The 14,699-nt window shown below is 39.3% G+C and overlaps 1 protein-coding gene across 8 annotated transcripts in view; it reads left to right on the forward strand.

Moving 5' to 3' along the window:
- Nucleotides 1–10,625, forward strand: part of cfap46 (cilia and flagella associated protein 46) — a 63,706-nt gene extending 53,081 nt beyond the window's left edge. For 6 of the 8 annotated variants that reach the window (XM_029449943.1, XM_029449942.1, XM_029449938.1 and 3 more), the window contains 9 exons: nt 1,537–1,619; nt 1,992–2,052; nt 2,160–2,192; nt 2,758–2,851; nt 2,979–3,091; nt 7,337–7,418; nt 7,654–7,790; nt 7,886–7,984; nt 9,444–10,625. In XM_029449943.1, coding sequence (XP_029305803.1) covers nt 1,537–1,619; nt 1,992–2,052; nt 2,160–2,192; nt 2,758–2,851; nt 2,979–3,091; nt 7,337–7,418; nt 7,654–7,790; nt 7,886–7,984; nt 9,444–9,559 — 818 coding nt within the window. In that variant the 3' untranslated portion in view covers nt 9,560–10,625. Of the gene's footprint in view, nt 1–1,536; nt 1,620–1,991; nt 2,053–2,159; nt 2,193–2,757; nt 2,852–2,978; nt 3,092–7,336; nt 7,419–7,653; nt 7,791–7,885; nt 7,985–9,443 lie in introns of those variants that run through there. The other 2 variants (XM_029449940.1, XR_003833529.1) reach the window with 2 other exon arrangements.
- Nucleotides 10,626–14,699: the final 4,074 nt, after the last annotated feature.

The following is a 14,699-nucleotide window of genomic DNA, read 5'->3' on the forward strand; positions in this document are numbered from 1 at the left end:
ACGAGAAAATATTTCTCTTTTGACTCACTCGCCAACAAGCTTCCTCTGTCTCTCTTTCCTTTTAGAAAGGTCATGGAAAGATTAAGATAACTAGGAATCTTAGGAATCCGCACTTGATCAACTCAGTCGTTCCTCTGGTGTATTAAACATGTATCATGAGAACAGTCCTTCTAAAGGAGGCCTTGCATTGCCCAAGTTCCGCCAATACTTAGTGCAGTCCTGTAACATCAACAAACTTATTTTTTGGAACACCAATAAGAACCCGGGCAAACAACCCCAGATGGAAACATCCACTTTGGACTTTGTTTCCAGTTAGCTCACTTAATTAAACAAGTTACCCGGAGCACAATTGTAATCTACACTTTACAGGAGACTGATTGGCCGACACGCTCCGTCACGTTTACCTCCAGTCCTTCGCAAACACCTATTCCTACCATCCTGCTCGGATCCCGTTTCCCAAGGTTATTAATGACCGTGATCGCCTCCGCCAAGAAGTTTCTTCTCAGTGACCCTATAGCCAAATGACTATTACCCTCGGGTGAAGAGCAATTACACCAAAGTGCACCTGTGGGTGCAGAGTGCACACGATATGTATGTGGCACACGCTCACTGTTTCTGTCCTCCTGGTCGATAAGAGCTTGTAGCAGTTTGCTCCCTGGTGGTTTTGGTTGCGATTAATGGGCTGCCTTGTACTCGGCACCGTATATTAACACAGAGGTGTAGATGTGTATGGAGAAGATGTGTGGGGAACAATCGTTGTAGGGAAGAAGCTGTGTAATGTCAGTTTTTGAGTCATTAATGATATTATATGTGTGGCAGCAGTAATAATAGAAACAAACAAAAGGACAGAGGTGGATGAATGAGTAAATAGATTCGTAAAAAATAAGGAGGGGAGAAATACATTTAAATAAATCAATATGCAACAATATTCATCTAATAATCTTCTTAGCGGTTTCAGTGCTTTGTGTTTGTGTCTGTGTGGGTGTGTTTCCACTTGTATGCCTCTAAACAGTGCTGGGGAGGCTTATTCTCCCTGAATATAAACATCCCTCCCTACCTACTCATACTAAATGGATTCATTCATTTAGATGAACTTTACTTACATTTGATTTTATTTACAGTCTGATCTCGAAACAGCCCTTCTGTACCCAAATGTGCCTTAATAAGCGAGGCACAGCTGCGTAGGAATAGGGACTTTCTAATGTTGAGGAGTGTAGTGCCAAATAAAAGGGCTTTTAGATGCCAATGTAACGGTGAAAATATTCAATATATAACGTTTGTTTGATGAGAAATAGGAAGAATCATATTAGTTACGTAATTATATTGATAATCAAGGCTTAATCAACAGTCAGTGCTTTTTATTTGCAGAGGGTAATAGATGCTGCAGCCATGAGGAAACTTTTAGAACTGTTCTTCAGTCACCAATAAATGTCATTGACTTTGCAGATACTGATAATGTTTTTTTCCCACAGTCCAAATGCTGTGTAATCTACCTTGCAGACAAGTGTATGTATTAATTCTGTTTCCTGTCTGTAGTAGTTGAAAGTGACAACAAAAAGGAGACCAAAGGTGGCAAGGGAACTAAGGGGAGGGGAGATCAAAGCCAAGCCATCAAAGTGGTGAGTTCAGTAAATGAATCTGTTCCTGCCAGATACAGACAGCAATATTACTTTTACCTGCTGTCAGCACTGGCAATTAAGTTCCTCTCGCCTCCCTTTTAACTCTGCTTTTTCAATCAATTACATAATGTGTTTTCATAAAGATCCTATTTCTAGCTTCTGCGCATTTATCCTGTCATGCACCACTTCCATTTTTTCCACCAACCCCTTCCCTTTCTGCTTTCCTTTGCTCCGTCTCCTTAAAATCCACTCTAACATTCTTTCTTGCAATGGGCATTTGCATATTTGCATGCGTATGTAGTATATACTCTACACTTCATGTTTGTAACTATCACTGGTTTAAGCTGCAATAACTTGAATTTATGTACCCAGATACCTGTGAGTCATGTGTTGCCTTCTAACACCTTCCCAGTGGATACGCGCAACTTGAAATGTATCTTTTTTTGATAATATATCTATTGACATATATTGATAGAAATCTTTTTTATATATTATATTATTATTATTATTATTATTATTATTATTAACATACTCCCACAGATATTGTTGACCATCACAATGAAGGCCACTTTGGTAAGTAAAGGATTCAATCAATTTCTTTGAAGAAAACGCATTCCTTAAATTACATATTTATAGGATTAATAAACTAATTATAATAATAATACATTTTATTTATAAGCGCACTTTTCATTTTAATAAACAAATCTCAAAGTACTAATTTCATTGATTGGTACATTGATATACCTTATATTGGTAAATCCCTAAGAATAGAAATACACTGTGTTGTTGCTAATGGCTTCCAAATACAACACCAGAAGGTTGTGAGTTCAACACCAGGGCTGCCACCATTGTGCCCCTGAGCAAGGCACTTAGCCCTGTAGTTAGTTCCCTGTGAGTCGCTCTGGATCAGAGCATCTGCTCAATGACCTGTAATGTAAACTTCATGTCTGAGGATACATTCTACATAAACACCAATAACAACCTGGTAACATAGACACACACACACAATTGTCTTAGTTGTCACATGTAACAGGAGGATCCTTGCAAATGTTGTGTTTTATATACATCACACATTTTTCCCATCTTTGCAAGTGGAAAGTTTGATAATATGTCTAATGTTGTTGTCTGTCTGGCACAGAAGGGACCAGCCTGAGCACGAGGATGAAAGAGATTTTGGAAAACCACGGCCAGCATCTGTGGGAGGGCTTCATGGGCAGCAAAGGAACGCCCAGGTTACAATGCAGTGCAGCATGTCTGTGTTGGCTCTTTGCACTGAGCATACTGAGATTTAACTGTATTTGTTACGCTGCAACACACCTGATCATTTCTACAGCGCTAACCCTTCCAATGTGTATCAAGTTTGTCCGAGATCGAGCAGCTGCTGTGCAGATGCAGTGCCTTCACTTACCTGGGGATGGAGCGCTTCATGGCAATCATTCCACCGGACAAACTGGCAGCCCTCAACCTGTCTGGTACTGTGCACACATACCGCATTGTTATTTGAATGAATTGATGTTGTTTTAAAAATATTAGATAGCAGTATGCTGAACATCCCCAGATGTCCACACAGAAACTAGATGTACAGGTCTGTTGCATGCTATAAACATCCACACTTAAACACACAAAATGTAATTGTCTGCCACATGGGGTGTTGTGAAGTAGTGTGGGATCATGGGAGTTTTTCTCTGCAGTCAGCTTCTGCTGGTTAGGATTTCTTCATTGTTCATCATTCAGGAGTCCACCGGGAACTGAATTATCCTCGGAGGACCCAGTGATTAAACGCTGTTCGGCTGCCACAGATGTTTAAATGTTTAAATTTCAGCTGGTGTCCTTCAGGTTTACTTCTGTGCCCCGTTACCACTCTCACTGCAGTAAGGCCGTCTCAAACTAATAACAAACGATCGATATAAATGTCATTACGTCAAATAAAACACAAAATGATGAGAATGATAGAGAACAAGTCTTTGTCATCAAATGGTTTGAGCATCTGTGTCTTCGTAACGGACCAGATTTTAAATCACACACATATATTGTTGGCTTTTTCTAAAACCTTTTAAATGGTAAATTAGGAAGAAAAAGTGGAGGCATAATACTGTAATACTGAATGACTGACATTTGGAGCAGAGCTGTTTGCGGATTATGTAAACCATAAATAGAAGAGCAGGCTTAATCTCTTCAAACCCATCAATCTTTCATTCCCTGTGAGGGTAAATATAGAAATAGAGATCAATGAGGTTTTACTATCAGATCCCTGCTATAACATTCCCACAACACTCAGTGCCTGTACAAAATATCATATAACTGACTAAATCAATGAGGTTTGTTTAGGAATATGGTAATAATTTCAGTCATTCAAAGTTTTTTATTTTTCTCAAAGAAAAAAAAAAAAAGAAACTCCAGGTTTTAATTTATTCCGGATGTAAAGAGCAGCCGAGCTTCAGTCTCTTGTCTCGGGTGATTACCAATTTAGAAACTCAAACCTTTTGATTTTCTTGGAGTAGTCTTAGAAGAACCCCTGGCCGCCTCCCTCTTTTTCAATTATGAGAGGAGGCCTTTTCCCTCCCTCAGTGCTCTTTAAATAAATAATAACCTGCCCTGAAGGGCCTTTAACTTCTTCACATCTTCAAAGATATTTCACAAGACCAAAATCTTCTTTCCTCTCTTTCACCGGCATACAAAGGTGGTCTGAGAATGTGTGGACTTTGGGTGGACTTAGTGTGATTGACAGAGATGTCAGGTTGGCCTTACACATCGCCCCAGGCGAGACATATGTGCCTCCCTCTAGCCTGCCACTAGTGCTGCTAACTATAGTGTGACTGACACCATGCTCTGAATTCCAGCTGTTACTTCACAACAAGCAGGGACCAATCCCACTTAATTGGCCATCAGGATATGATAAGCCGACATATGATGGCAGATTCAGAAAAAGAAGGTGTCATGCAATACATGCAGCACCATCTGCACTCGCATCTTATCTGGGAATTGTGTTACTTTACTGTCACTACATCTTTATCTTGTAGAAAGACTCAGTGTGTAGGATTGCATCTCGCAGTGAGGTTGCAGATTGTAACCAACTGAATATCCCTCCGCTCTCCTCTTCCTCTTGTGTCGGAGAACTAAGGTGGACCGTGGGGGGGAACGTAGGGGGGGGGGGGGGGGCAGAGTTTGGTTTGTCTGCTTTGAGGCTGCTGTACAAACATGGTGGGTGCAACATGGTGGACTCTGTGGAAGAGGAGCCGCTTCTCAAGTAGCTATGAAGGGCGTATTCCAAGCTAACGAAACAGTTCTTAGTTTCAGGTCGGCCTGCGAGATCCATCGAATACAAGCGATGTATTGCAGACGCACTCTCCTTAGCGAATGAGTGTGGAGTATGAGGCCTGCGTTTTTATATTTGGAGGGAACCAAATGAAGTTTATAAGTGTTTAGGTCATAAATGGTAACTAAAGATGCCAGCCTCCCCTAACTCATTCATTCAAGTCAGTCAGTCTGACAATAATACATGAATAAACATTTTAAACAAAATTAATATCCATTAAATAATTATTAAAATGATTTTATTTATTTTTATTACCGCCGACAAAAAAAGTTTTTCAATTGTGTGAATAATTAGTCAAGATTAAACATAAAGAATACATTTGCAAAGACCAATCTGACTTGAAAATGGAGAGTTCATATTGGTTAGAATGATCACGCTGGTATGATATGCATCAGAGGGTGGAATCAAAGAGTTTGTTTTTTAGTATTATTTTAGAGAAAATATAAATAGTATAACGTGGTTAAGCCTAAAAATAGCAAGATATTATTCATAAGCCATATCGCCCAGCCCTAGTTTAATTATACACTAATGAAAACATAGTTATGAATATTATACTCCATTTCTGCCACTGAATACCAAACACTGAGCCTTTTAGTAGTAACAGTAGTTCTGTAATACTAACAGAACAACTATAACAGTCATCGAGCTTTGTCCCTCCCTGGTAGACTCACATCACAGTGGACTGCTGTTCTGGCCCCAGGCAGCTCAATAACAATGGGAGGGGGGGAGCGGGGGGGGCAGCAGCAGTGTCTCGCTACAGACATGGACACGATTGTCATTGTATAGGAAGTCAGCCAGAATAGCTGCAGGGCACTGACTGTTCTTGCTGCAATAGAGAAGATGACCTCACTGACACACACCTGGTGTCTCACACCTGCAGGTCAGGTCCCAGTGCTTGTACAGTAAAAGCCTGTTTTGTTTACTAATAAATAAATGGACTGAGTTGAAGTAACAGTAAAAGTACACTGAGCCTCTGAGGAAGGCCTAAGGCTGAAATGTAATGTTTTAGCTTATAGTTTATGTATAGTTACATACAGGTATATATCATCTACAGAGAAAAAGTAGCGCCTCTTTCTTCTGCCTCAAAGTGATTCCAGGAAATGATGCATAATGAACAAAAGCAGAAGTAGCACAAATGACCAAATGCTGCCACTGTTTCCCATCATATTATAAGCTCAATCATTTAACCTCATCATACCCTCATATACATTATACATTTGATCATGCAGCCCTGTTTTGGTTTGCTTTGCAGTTGTTGCTGATGCTGAAATAGCATCTTCTCTGCCGTTAAACAGGCTGTCTGAAGTGTTGTGCGTAAACATCTGCGTTTGTAGAAAACAGCAAATAGGAACGCTCTCTCTGAAATGTTGTGAAAACAGAGCCAAGAGGAGGTGCGAGAGAAGTCAGGTTTTCTCTCAGACCACTTGAATTACAATAAGCTGAAAGGTTATTATGGATTCGTCGCCCAATGACGGCAAAAAGAAACTGCCTGCCCCAGCTTCACGCAGCGACATCTGTATTTCTGCCCCTGCGTGTTTGCCTCGTGCTCCAAGACAGTTTTCTTCAGTGACAAATCACAGGAAAATGGCAAATGTGTACAAAATATCATGTTAAACTAATAGTTCCATCTGCTGCTACCCCCTTTGCTTTTCATAGTATTTAGTTCACCTTTGGTCCCACGCTTGTTCACGCCTCTGCTCCGTGATGTACGTAGAATAGAAAGCCGTTTGAATAGAGGGCTGGGGTGAAACATAAGGATCGGTTGTTTTATCCAAACTTTAAGCTAAATGCAAATCTAATACTGTAAATACTGACATTTATTTTAATTTTAACAAACGTTTAAAAAAAGTATAATTTTGTCAGCATACAGCTCTTATGAATCTTAGAAACAGACCTCCTGGGAAATGATTTTGAATACAACAAGAATTCATTGTGGAACAAAAGTTATCCTGGTGCTGGACTGTGGCTCTATACTGAGGCAAATGCAAACTTTATTATTTAAAGCACCTTTTGATATTTTTTACCACAACTTTTTAAAACAAGGTTCTGTGCTTTACTTACCGCACAGACACCGGTGTTTACCTTCTACTGCATCACTTACATGTGATTGTGTTCAGCTGGAGTTGGAGAAAGCTCTTTTTGTTTAGGGCGGAACATGTGGACGTCTTCAACACTGGTTTATGCTTTATTTGGAAACGTATATGAAAAAGTGAAAGAGACACAGGTGCATTTCACGCAGGTGAAAGAGAGATAGACAGACACGCACCTCGGACTCTGTGTGTGTATTTGTGAAGAGTGAGTTCGGTATATATAGTTTGTATACAGATGTTATTTGTCTTTTTCTAGAGGAATTGTGTTTGTTGTGTTGCCAGATAATGATAAAGACGTTTGCTCTCCACAGATTGTCGCCTGGCTTTGCTCTTTGACCGGGTTCAGAACAACGCCAGTGTGCTCCGCCAATCCAGCCTTGACCTGCACAAGAGGTAAGGACAGAGCTTTATCCAATGAAGCTCAACCTCAGTTTGTCAAATTCATTTGCACTTACTTTTCTTGCCTCTTATATATGTTATCATTTTTGCTTCCCTAATGTGTTTTATTGGATTCACTTACAATAATGATAATTAATGTGTGTGTCTCTTGCCTTTGACACTAAATGCTTTTTTGTTTGGTAATAGTTTCTAGAAACAGAGCGTCTCTCATAATCTCACTTCTCTTCAGTGCAGGACAGTGTGACCTGGAGAAACCCCTGGAGACTGCTCTGCTGTTGAGTTTGGGGGGTGTCGGCTGTATTGTCCTCAACCAATGGCACAGCAGCCTCCAACAGAACACACACAATATGGTCAATGTACTAGACAGTAGGTTTTATACATCAACCTAATACATTGTAATTGAACCGTTTAAAAAAATGTACTTTTATTAGCAGTTACAGTTTTACAATCTGTGTGTGCAGATCTGCTGAGGGTCAGACAGACATCTGGTCAGACCGTCCTCGCCCTGAGGAGAGGGGACAGTTCAGAGATACCACATGACAAGGTCACAGGATCATATGGTACTGTATATCCTACTCACTATTCAACCTCACATTTGCATTTCTATGTACTGTAGATATAGTCAAGTGCATCACATACCTACTCATTCTCTGGGTGAGGGTTTCTAGAGTCCACATATGTTGTGCATTATGACGGCATTCATAGTGAATTGTAATGCATTGATAGTGACTACTGTTGGAAATATATTCCTAATAACGCCATGAAGTCAGGATTCAAATCAAATAAAAGGGTTTAATCTATATTCTTGCAAGAAGGAGCCGACTTTTATTCATACAAAGGATGATCAAACTCACACACATACAGGTTGTAAAGTCTGCTGTGTTGCTCACCGGAGCAACTCTCCCAGCCTCAGTATTTATACCCATTCAAAGGACAGGAAGTCATGAAGAGCTTCCAGGTCAGTCTTCCTTTGTTCTACAAGATGGGGGTGTACAGTAAACACAGATGTACTGATCAACTCAGGTCCCAGACGTGCTCATTCAATCGACTGAGGACTGTCCCCTGCTGTGTTTAACAATTAGTATTTCCTGTATTTTTCCCATCACTACACTCAAACACACACAATGCTTTGTGATGTACTTTATCAACAGCCATAAAACATTATGGATGTGACTTAAAATGAATTATAATTGTCTTATAGATGCACATAACTACTACCTGACCAGTATTGAAAAAAAAAAATTATATAATACAATATATATGATAATATTGTGTAAATAATGCAGCGCCTCTAATAATAAGTCATTTTTCTTTTGTACAGAATCCCACCTCCACCTCCCTTTACTCGTATTTTGAGAGAAAAAGAGACGATTTGAATGAATTTGATATCATTATCGTTATCTGGAATTATTTTTCCCACGATAATCGTGTGCTGAAAATCTGATATAGTGACAGCACTCCTCTCATAGTATACTTCAATAGTCGATCCAGTATCACAAGTTAATATGAAGTTTAAAAGAATCTGCTGCATTGTAAGTGATTAATATGTAATGATCACTTATGATGCAGCATGGATTATTTTTAAATGCTTGAATATGCATTACACTTATTACTAACAATGAAACGTTATGATGAAGGTTGCAATATTATAGATGCATCAATATGTACTCAGTTTAGGTGAGTTTAGGTAGTCGTAATGTATTATAAGCCCATCAGTCAACCTTTATAACTAGTCGTGAGCATCCATAAGACACGTCACATCTATAATGTTTCATGACTGTTGATATAATGCATCACAAAGCATTATGTGTGTTTATGAGTGTAGTCATGAAGAATAAGAATTGTGCATTATAATTCCCTGTGAATGCCCTCATGATACACTACAGCTGTGGTCTTCACAGAAAGTGTTCCTGAAATAATAAATGTCGAGCAGAATCATTAAAATGATGAATCCATCTGAGCTGGATGTCAGTACAACCCTCAGATATAGTTACTTCTTTCTCTGACGTTCCTCTGCAGATGGAGTGCGTCTCACTGACTCAATGGAAGATGATGATGTTCACCACAGAATGACTCTCGCACCATCAGCCTTCAACTGCATTCTCTATGGACTCCCTAACTTAATTATAACCTAATACTCTGTAGACGCTCACTTATATTTCACATTTCAAGAGATGTCCTTTATTCTCCACTTTTACATTTTCCACTATGTCATTTCATGAGAATACTGATTTTATACTTGGTGTTTTTAATATTGTTGTTTTACACGGCAGACGTAAGTTATGAAACATGCCCATCTCCATACTTGTACCTTTGGGATGTGTCTCGCACATAACACTGAACATAATGTTTAGAGTGTACTCTGCGCCTCGGTGACCATCAATGTTTCATTAATGTGGGTTACTATCAGACTTTACCAAATTGAATGTGAGAAAGGATTTCAAGCAAATAAACACTCCCAGCAGTCCTGCTGTCACACACGAGGAGTGGATGAAATGCTACAATAAGAGGACTGAGCTCGAAACGAAGGCTCAGAGTCCGCTAAGCTTTGGGTGGAGGGATACCACTTCACCTTGCAGCTATAACAGAATTTAACATAATAAAGGTTACACTCGTTGTGTCACACTGCGTCAACATGAAATCCGCTTGTATTCGCTTATTTTCATTTAGAGAACGCCTTTATCAGACATTGCAGTGCATGATTAATCCTTATATTTGTGTGTTGTATTTCTAAATAGTAAACAAACGCCTTTAGAAAACAAAAGTGCTCTTACTGTTAGAACTGTGAGTGCCCTGTTTATTGTAAGTAAGGTCAACCTAAAATTAGAGAGTGGAAGTCATCATCAGCATTATGATGCTTTGTTCCTCAATAGATTTGAATGTGTAAGTAAAACACTGAATGTGTGTAAGATTTTAAAACTCCCTTCTGATTGTGGAGACAAAGCCACTCGTGTAGAGGCCACAGTACAATTAAAGGGATAGATCCACATTTTGGGAAATACATTTTTCGCTTTCTTGCTTAAAGTTTCAAAAGATCAACAACACTGTCAAGTCTGTACAGAAAATATGAAGCTACTGCCAGCAGCTGCTTAGCTTAGCATAAAGCAGGAAACGGGGGAAAACAACTATCATGGATCTATCTTGTTTGTTTAATTTATAAAAAATAAAAAAAAACGTAAAAAAGTAACAACTTAGCAGTTTTACGGGGGTTAATGTGAGGATCATTTTTGTGGTGAGAAGAAGTGAGAGGGTGGAGCAAAGTACAGATAAATGCTGAACAAGACATGTTTAAGTGACCAAATATGTTAAAGCTACTTTCATGAATGGAAATGACGCTTTAAAAGTTCTAAGATGAAAACACTTGACAACACCCAACCTGTAAAAACACTGGTAGCATTCCTGTCAATCACAAGGTAGCCAAAAGCATACGTGCTTTATCATCTATGTTACTCTAAATGTGACCTTAATATACAAAATGAACATCCTGCTGTATTGAATAAGACCTGAACCTAGTGATTGAGTCCATAAACTCATAATTTTTTCATTGTCTTCTATACAATCTGACATCTTTTTGCAAACATTGCAGTCGTCCCCTGCTGGTCATCAGAAAAAATACAAGTTTAAGGCACTTCCGCATTGGCTTAATTGTTCAGACCCTGAGGTTGCTGCTGGTGTACGACTCGTACAACTGTGTCAAACCCAAATGTTGGCCCATGTCCCCAATCAGACATTAGTGATTCGATTACAGAGCCACTGCTATGCAGACACACAGTCATTGTAGTGTTGCAGTGGTGCTCATACAGGCAGAGATCTGTACCCTTTTACAACAAATTGTTGATTATAGAATAACATTTAAGAAGCTCCAGCTCATGCCTGCATTATTGATGTCTAGACAGCTCGTTGTTTCACTGATGACATTCAGAGCAATGTCTTGTTTTACCTTATTCTAATAATAAAAAGCTGACTGTCTGTCTCAGCAGCGTGTGTGTCTTTTCATCACAGGACAACTTGGCTTTCCAACAGATGCTGTTCACTTAGATCTCAACTTGTCTCAACAACATACTGTATTTAAATACCGTTTAGATATTTACAGTATACTGTAAACGCTGTGTTACATTTTTAAAAGCTATTTGACATTCATTAGTATGTATACAATTTTGCTTTTGCTTTTTTTATCTAAGTTAACTTTTAGCTAAAGTCAATTAAAGCCATACTGCGTTCAACCACTTAATGAATTAATCAAAAATAATGGTTTCATGAATTTGTTTTATGGATTGACATACTGTGGATGAATTATATACCAATGAATGATTAACAGTGGCATGTAGAGCACACGACTGATGCTACTAAATAACTCTGGAACCATTGAATCAGTTTATGTTGTGGCCTGTTGGAGCTGGTATACTGTAGCTACAAGGCTTAGTGTTCATTCATATCCCAAGACGTAACAATTGTTTCTGATTCTTGGTGTCATGGTTCGATTCAGAATTGATTCGAGATAAAACCGACTCTCGATTAAATATGTGCGAGTTCACATCCTTTTACGTTAACTACACATTTGGAAGCACGTCTCTCTGCCTGTATAAGAATAGTAAAATCTAATTAACTGATCGACATTACCAGTTTAATGTCATTTGTATAAACAGATTAACTTGTTTGCTTGTGATCAAGTTCAGTCCTCTGCTCTGGTCTCTGGGTGATGATGTGCAAAGTTAATTAATTAAGTTAAACAATCCAAAATGCGCCCAAACGTTTGCCTTCTCTGAAGGACTACAAGAAAATGTCTGTGTGTCCGGCTCTACCCTGTTGGGGTTCTGAACTGCGCACTCGTAGTTGAGTTTTTGTTTCATCAACATACCAAAAATAGATGTTTGGCATTTGTGAATCGATTCAGAATCTTAAAGAGAAGAATCGCGATTCTTATATGACTACATTTTCTAACCCCACTCTCTAAGAAACCTGAAGCGACTTAATTCATATAAAATGCAGAAAAGTAACTAAACCAACACATTTAAGCCATCTAAAAACACCTAAGGGATTAATTTATTATTAAATATCCCAATCAGTTCTCCATTGGCTGACCAACCAATGAACTGACCCAACTCATCCCAACTCCAACGGAAAGCCTGATGTTAAACAAACACAAATGTTTTAATGTTCGGCAGATCTGTACAGTATGTTGCTCTTACCAAAAGTATCTTGAGAGACGAGCAAGATTAAACTCTTTCCTGTACATGTACAAATAAACACAATAAAATGTATCATAAAGGATTGTGCACGTGGGTTACTTTCATAAAGAAGTCTAAAACATCTAAATATGTTATGACTTCCGTCACGCTTTGTGTAGGTGTCCTTGAGTGTTCAGCATTGTTGAATGAGGATTGATCTCACAATAGTCCACTTGTGTTTTCACTGTAATGTAATGGGAGCTGAGAGGGTGGTAGGAATTCTGAAGATCTAGAAAAGGCATGGCAAACAACAGCTGAAAAGCACCAGTATAGGAAACACACACTGTGACACACCAATGACCCACAACATGGAAAGTGATGTCGGGACTGACCTCTTCCTCAGGAAGTAGTCGGTGTTTTATTCTTCTATCTTTAATTGCACCTCTTTTCTCTTTCATCATCTCGCCCATCCTCTGTCAGGGCCAAACCGGGAAACCAATCAGGTTTGCCGTCCCTAAATGTGTCTGAGTTCTCTGAACGCTGAACAGAAGAGAGGGAAGGAAGGAAGCTTCCCAGATCAGGCTTCAATTCAATTCAAACAGTTAGAAGACAAGTACAATCATAAAACAGAAATGGGGACATGTGAGATGGGACACCATTGTAAGCGATCTGAAGCTTGACAATAGGGTCCAGACACTAAGCAGATATTATTTAAAATATATGTTTACTAACAAGTCTAGAATTGGAAAGATTTTATGTATTATACAGAAACATTTGCAACCTGCAAAACACCTAACACTAACCAAAAACCCTAAAAACTACCTAACCTTAACCCTAACTAATGAATTTCCCCAAAACATTTATTCCATTAAAACATTGGTTACATGTGTAAAATACCATAAACAGAGACATGTGGCAGGTGGAAATAATTACAATTGATACAGATGTCAGAGTAGAAAACTAGTTTAGAAGTCCCCAGCTGTTTAGGGTTTCAAGCTTTGGTATACTTTTGTATCAACTGCTGCCTTGAGCTCTTTTCACAAACAGACCCAGATAAAGACATTTCTATATGATTATCCATCTCATTCCTTCCCTGTGGACCTCTGCAAACCACACTAAAGCTTGTACATTTAAGTTTATGTTTTTTACCCTTTATAAGATGCTTTTTCCTAGTCTTATATGTATGTGAAGGAAGCATATTTACAACATTATACAGGCATTGTGAAAACTATCACATTCAGTAAGCTTCAGAAGACGTGCTGGGAAAAAGAGGCTCAGTGGGACCGTTGATTTTGGACCATGACATGTGGCAGGTATAACTTTCTTCTGTACAATCTCTAGTTTCATAAGATAATTGGAGGCTCAATTAAAACGTGTATAAGGTTAAGAGTGCTTTAATTGAAAGAAAAAGCCTCAACTTTAGAGGACTTTACTCTCTAAATATCCTGATCGTTTATTTTGATACAAACATAATTGTGATGCAAATGTTTGTGTCATAAAGCCATCTTTTAAGACAGTGTGATGTATGGTTAACCTTTTTATGACTGTTGCATGTTATATATATTGTTGTGATTTTAATGTTGTTGTCCGCTATCATGGCGATGAACTCTTGTTGTGTATACATATGTGCATGCTTCATTTAACCTTTTCCACGAACTGTCATAACAAAGACACGAAGACGCGTTGCTAATTGACACACCTGACCCCAGCTAAAATCAGCGATCTCATTCGCCAGTTGCCGACTCCACTCCCCTATAAATATGCCAGACCCTTACAGGACGTGGCCCTCGACAGTTGCTGCTTTGTCGCGCCGCAGATCGGACCGGACATGACGACCCGGACCGGATCCCTCTTGCTACCCGCTGCGCACTGATCCTCCTCAGCTCCTCCTCAGCTCCTCCTCAGCTCCTCCTCAGCTCCTCCTCAGCTCCTCCTCAGCTGGTGTGCCAGACCTTCATCCTCTCGCCTTGGTGAAGCGGCCTCCGACCCTCAATATCCTGCACTGGATTTCCCGGACTGGACTGAAACAGTGGCCGCACTCTATCGACAGTCCCACTGAAGCACGCCCTTTCCCTGGCGCAAGGGAAAACGCGGAGCAGTTGTTCCA

This window comes from Cottoperca gobio, chromosome 15, assembly GCF_900634415.1.
Source record: "Cottoperca gobio chromosome 15, fCotGob3.1, whole genome shotgun sequence".
Classification (NCBI taxonomy): Eukaryota; Metazoa; Chordata; class Actinopteri; order Perciformes; family Bovichtidae; genus Cottoperca; species Cottoperca gobio.